The following is a 6,000-nucleotide window of genomic DNA, read 5'->3' as shown; positions in this document are numbered from 1 at the left end:
CAGGAGAGTGGTGCACTCTTGGCTCACTGTAACTTCCACCTCTCAGGTTCAAGTGAGTCTCTTGCCTCAGCCTCCCAAGAGGCTGGGATTACAGGCATGTGCCACCACGCCCAGCTAGTTTTTGTATTTTTAGTAGAGATGGTGTTTCACCATGTTGGTCAGGCTGGTCTTGAACTGCTGACCTCATGATCCGCCCGCCTCAGCCTCCCAAAGTGCTGGAATTACAGGTATGAGCCACCATGCCTGGTTAACTGTTTTTAAATTTAATTTAATTTAATTTTAAGTTCTGGGATAATTGTGAGGGACATGCAGGCTTCTTACATAGGTAAACGTGTGCCATGGTGGTTTGCTGCACCTATCAACCCATCACCTAGGTATTAACCCCTGCATGCATTAGCTATTTATCCTGATGCTCTCTCCCTCCCCCACCCACGCTTCAACAGGACCGGGTGTGTGTTGTTCCCCTCCCTGTGTCCATGTGTTCTCATCGTTCAGCTCCCACTTACGAATGAAAACATGCAGCGTTTGGAAAACTTTCACACTTCAAAGCCATTATTTTCTACCACAACTCAGAAGAAGCTGTAGTGAACAGTGAGGTGACTGGTTGTTGTTGACTGTGAAACTTCCATCCTCCATCACTAATTACATACCACTTAAATGTATTTGATAAGTAGATCAAACTGATTACAAGTACTGTTTCTTAGACATTTAAGGTAGTATACATTTTTGCTAAATGGTGAAAAACAAATTAAGTAATCATTTAAATGGCCTCCAGATTCCATGTGTCCTTTTTTTCATACTTTCACTATTGTTTTCCCCAAATTATCTCCTTTCAGCATTCCCATAAATGCAGCTGGCATGTTTTCAAATCCTTCGATGATATATTCCTTGTCCTGGATTTTACCCTGTATCAAAGCAATAACAAATTTCAAAACTTAATTTAATATTCTCAATGATATACTGTTCTCATCCTAGCAACAAATGTATCAGGTACATCACTGGAAACCTTGAAAATAAGAGATGGAGGTCCTGTCCTCCATGAACTTGAAGTCAAGGTGGGGCAAGATCCACTTACACAGTTCATGTAAAAGATTACAAAGTACACCTAAGAAGAACTTAATAATAGAGTTCTTAAAGAACTTAATGAAAGTCAGATCATAGTGTGAAGTGTCATAAGACAGCAATTAGGCAATTTCTTTTTCTTTTTCTTTTCTTTTTTTTTGAGACAGAGTCTCGCTCTGTTGCCCAGGCTGGAGTGCGGTGCTATGATCTTGGCTCACTGCAAGCTCCGCCTCCCGGGTTCACACCATTCTCCTGCCTCAGCCTCCCAAGTAGCTGGGACTACAGGCGCTTGCCACCATGCCCGGCTAATTGTTTTGTATTTTTAGTAGAGATGGGGCTTCACCGTGTTAGCCAGGATGGTCTCGATCTCCTGACCTCGTGATCTGCCTGCCTCGGCCTCCCAAAGTGCTGGGATTACAGGTGTGAGCCACCATGCCCAGCACGATTAAGCAATCTCTAATTAAGATGCATAGTAAAGTTTAATAACACAATGATCTCAGAGGAGGTGGAAATAGACAGAGAAAGGAGCACCCTTCATTACCTCTGGCCCCAGAAGAGGCAGGTCCTATTCAGGAAATATAAATGGTAGGACAGTCTAATAATCTGTCTCCCCTTAAGTCAAGGTTCTTTCAACATGTGTTTAACCTTTTTCTGGGAGTGTGGGAAGGAAGGGTTCACGTCAGTGAGGAAGGTTCTTCATATCTCTTTCTACTGCAAAAGATTTTTTGAAGGGGTCTTATATAGAGACCTGAGTTACCTGGTACAAGCTTTTCCCTAATGCATTCCAGTGATGGCTTAGCACTCTGTATGGATTAATAGACAAGATTATTTGCTTGAAGTCAGTCAATTACAAAGTAGGGAAACTGAGATTTAAACTTTTATTATTATTGTTATTCTGAGACAGGGTCTCACTCTGTCACCCAGTTGAGTGCAGTGGCACAATCAATAGCTCACTGCAGACTCAACCTCCTGGGCTGCATTGATCCTTTCGCCTCAGCCTCCTGAGTAGCTGGGACTACAGGGATGTGCCACCATGCCCAGCTAACTTTTTTAGTTTTTGTAGAGACGAGGTCTTGCTAGGTTACCCAGGTTGGTCTCAAACGCCTAGGCTCAAGTGATCCGCCCACCTCAGCCTCCCAAAGTGCTAGGATTACAGGAGTGAGCCATCGCTCCTGGCTGAGATTGGAACTTTTGACTTGAAAGCCCCAACTCATTCTTGTTCTTGAAGAAGAAAGGAATCTGGATAGGGTGGAAAGGTAGAATCCAGTTCAGAGGTTAAAAATAGAGAACGAATACTGTTATGGACTGAATTGTTTGCCCCCAATCCAAATCCACACGTTTAAGTCATAATTACCAGTGCCTGACAATGGGACTATATTTGGAGATAGGGCTTTAAGAAAAGGTAATTAAGAGGCCGGGTGCAGTGGCGCACATCTGTAATCCCAGCACTTTGGGAGGCCGAGGCAGGTGGATCACCTGAGGTCAGGAGTTCGAGACCAGCCTGGCCAACATGGCCAAACCCCGTCTCTACTAAAAATACGAAAATTAGCCAGGCGTGGTGGCACATCCCTGTAGTCCCAGCTAGTCAGGAGGCACAGGCTGGAGAATTGCTTGAACCTGGGAGGTGGAGGTTGCAGTGAACAGAGATCACACCATGGCACCCCAGCCTGGGCAACAAGGGCGAAACTCCATCTCAAAAAAAAAAAAGGTAATTAAGGTAAAACGAGGACATACAGGTGGGCCTTAATCAATATGACTGGTGTGCTTATAAGGAGGCTAGGACACAGACACACAGAGAGAAGGCCACGAGAAGATGCGGGGAAAGGAAGCCATCTACACGTCGAAACGAGAGACGCCTCCAAAGAAACAACCCTGCGGACACCTTGATCTTGGACTTCCAGCCTCCAGAACTGAGAAAATAAATTTGTTGTGTAAGCCACCCAGTCTGTGGTGCTTTATTTTGGCAGACCTAGCAAACTAATACAAATACTAATGGAAAATATTAATAGGGGAAATTAGGGCATAGGATGCAGGGTATATGGGAGCTCTCTGTACTATCTTCCCAATTTTCCTGTAAATCTAACACTTCCATTTTTGTTTTTGTTTTTGAGACAGAGTCTTGCTCTATTGCCAAGGCTGGAGGACAGTGGCACATTCAGAGTTCACTGCAGCCCTAGAACTCTTGGACTCTGGTGATCCTCCCACCTCAGCCTCCCGAGTAGCTGGGACTACAGGTGTGCACCACTGCACCTAGCTAATTTTTTTACTTTTTGCTTTTTTGTAGAGTTTCATTATGTTGTCAGGGCTGGTCTCGGACTCCTGGGCTCAAGCAATCCTCCTTCCTCACCCTCCTAAAATGCTGGGATTATAGGTATGAGCCACCACACCCAGCCTAAAACTTTTCTAAAATAAAAAGTGAATTTTAAAAAATAGGGAATGAGATTTAAAAGGGAGGATGAGAAAGAAATTAGGCCAACTCACAACTTAAAACCCAACTAGGGCCGGGCGCTGTGACTCACGCGTGTAATTCCAGCACTTTGGGAGGCCGAGGTGGGAGAATCACTTGAGGTCAGGAGTTTGAGATGAGCCTGGCCAACACGGTGAAACCCCGTCTCTACTAAAAATACAAAAAGTTAGCCGAAAGTGGTGGCGGGTGCCTGTAATCCCAGCTACTCGGGAGGCTGAGGCGGGAGAATCACTCGAACCCAGGAAGTAGAGGTTGCAGTGAGCCAAGATCGCACCACTGCACTCCAGCCTGGGCGACAGAGTGAGACTCCATCTCAAAAAAAAAAAAAAAAAACCCCACAACTAACTATGATCAGCTTCACTTTGTTAGAGGGAAGCACTGGGGACACCAGCACAGTGGTTTCCTGTTGTCAACTGTGATCACGGATGGGCTCCATTAGATTTCACCAGCTGGGACAACTTAGATTCAGCTCTTTCCAACTCCCTGGAGAGAGCCCAGCCCGGCACTCCAAGTGCTAGACTGGGAAGAGCACCAAGCTCCAGTGGCTGCCATCTATTCCTTTGGAGCAATCTATTCCTTTGAATTGGGAAATGATCATTGGCCAGGGATTAGGAAGCATGGTATCATTTTTCCCCTGTAAAACTAAAATAATGCAACTTGATTGTTCAGATTTCTGTGGACTAAAACTTTACAGGGTGTAAAGTTTGAAAATTATCATGGAACAGGACTAAGGGATTGTCTTCTTTGCTACTTAGGAAGAGCTGTGGCACATGTATGCACCCCTCTAACATTCATTTATTCAGCAATATTTATCCAGTGCCTACATCACTTCATCTACTCTTCTGGGGGCTGGAGACACACCAGAAAGCAAAATGTATGAACGTGCTGCCTTCATGGAGGTTACATCCTCAAGAAGGGAGATGGGCGATAAATATAAATGAATAAGTGAATTATAGTATATATTATGTAAAAGATGATTAATTGCTACGGATAAAAGTAGGATAGGAGCCTGGGCAACATGGTGAAAACCCATCTCTACGAAAAATACAAAAAAATTAGCCAGGTGTGGTGGCACATGACTGTTGTCCCAGCTACTCAGGAGGTTGAACTGGGAGAATCACCTGAGCCTGGGTGAAGGCTGCGGTGAGCCATGATCACGCCACTGCACTCCAGTCTGGGTGTCTGAGTGAGACCCTGACTCAAAACAAAAAAAAACAAAAAAAAAACAAAAACAAAAAAACGGGGGTTGTGGGATATGGAGGATGAAGAATGAAATGGGAATGCAACTTATAATAGGGTCATTTAAAAAGTTGTCCCCCCGCAGAAGGCACTTCCTTTTTTTTTTTTTCTTTTTGGGACAGAGTTGCGCTCTGTCACTGGGCTGGAGTGCAGTGGCACAATCTCGACTCACTGCAACCTCTGCCTCACAGGTTCAAGTGATTCTCCTGCCTCAGCCTCCCGAGTAGCTGGGACTATAGGTGCATGCCACCATGCCTGGCTAATTTGTGTATTTTTAGGAGAGATGGGGTTTCACCACGTTGGTCAGGATGGTCTCGATCTCTTGACCTTGTGATCCACCTGCTTCGGCCTCCCAAAATGCTGGGATTATAGGTGTGAGCCACCGTGCTGGTCCAGAAGGCACTTTTTAGCAAAGACTTGCAGGATGTGAGAGAGTTCAGCAAGCAGTTACAGAGTGGTGGAGTGGTGGAGGAGACTGGGAGAAGTAAACAAGGCGGTGAATACTAAGAAATGAAATCAGAGAGATATCAGGGGTCAGATTTTGTGTAAGCTTGCTGAATATTTGCACTTTGGTTTACTCTAAGTGAAATGCAGAGCTTTGCATGGTTTGGATCATAAGAACGGCAGGATTTGATTTGTGCCTTAACAGATCACTATGGCCACCACACTGGGAATTGTCTATAGGGGTGCGAAGATGGGAGGCCAGATAGAATCCACTACTGCTGTCGGAAGTCAGGGACCGCAAAATGAGGGACTGGCTGGAGCTGTGGCAGAGGAACATAAATTGTGAAGATTTCATTTTAATATGGATATTTATCAGTTCCCAAATTAATACTTTTATAATTTCTTACGCCTGTCTTATTTTAATCTCTTAATCCTATTATCTTTGTAAGCTGATGATGCACATCACCTCAGGACCACTGTGATAATTGTGTTAACTGTATAAATTGATTGCAAAACATGTGTGTTTGAACAATATGAAACCAGTGCACCTTGAAAAAGAACAGAGTAACAGTGATTTTCAGGGAACAAGGGAAGACAACCATAAGGTCTGACTGCCTGTGTGGTTAGGCAAAAGAGAGCCATACTTTTCTTCTTGCAGAGAGCCTATAAACGGATGTGCAAATAGAGAAGATATCGCTAAATTGTTTTCCTAGCAAGGAATATTAATAATTAATACCCTGGGGAAGGAATGCATTACTGAGGTGAGGTCTATGAGCTCTGGAGTGTCT

General features: G+C 44.4%; 1 protein-coding gene across 4 annotated transcripts in view; it reads right to left on the bottom strand.

Moving 5' to 3' along the window:
- Positions 1 to 531: 531 nt before the first annotated feature.
- The window catches only part of PTGR1 (prostaglandin reductase 1), a 42,019-nt gene continuing 36,550 nt past the window's right edge, over positions 532 to 6,000 (bottom strand). For 3 of the 4 annotated variants that reach the window (XM_033237826.1, XM_033237828.1, XM_033237827.1), the window contains exon 10: positions 532 to 905. In XM_033237826.1, the coding sequence (XP_033093717.1) occupies positions 795 to 905 (111 nt within the window). In that variant the 3' untranslated portion in view covers positions 532 to 794. The remainder of the gene's footprint in view (positions 906 to 6,000) is intronic. The other variant, XM_033237829.1, reaches the window with a different exon arrangement.

This window comes from Trachypithecus francoisi, unplaced genomic scaffold (assembly GCF_009764315.1).
Source record: "Trachypithecus francoisi isolate TF-2019V2 unplaced genomic scaffold, Tfra_2.0 Lachesis_group16, whole genome shotgun sequence".
NCBI classification, from domain to species: Eukaryota; Metazoa; Chordata; class Mammalia; order Primates; family Cercopithecidae; genus Trachypithecus; species Trachypithecus francoisi.
This window is presented reverse-complemented; position numbering and strand designations above follow the sequence as displayed.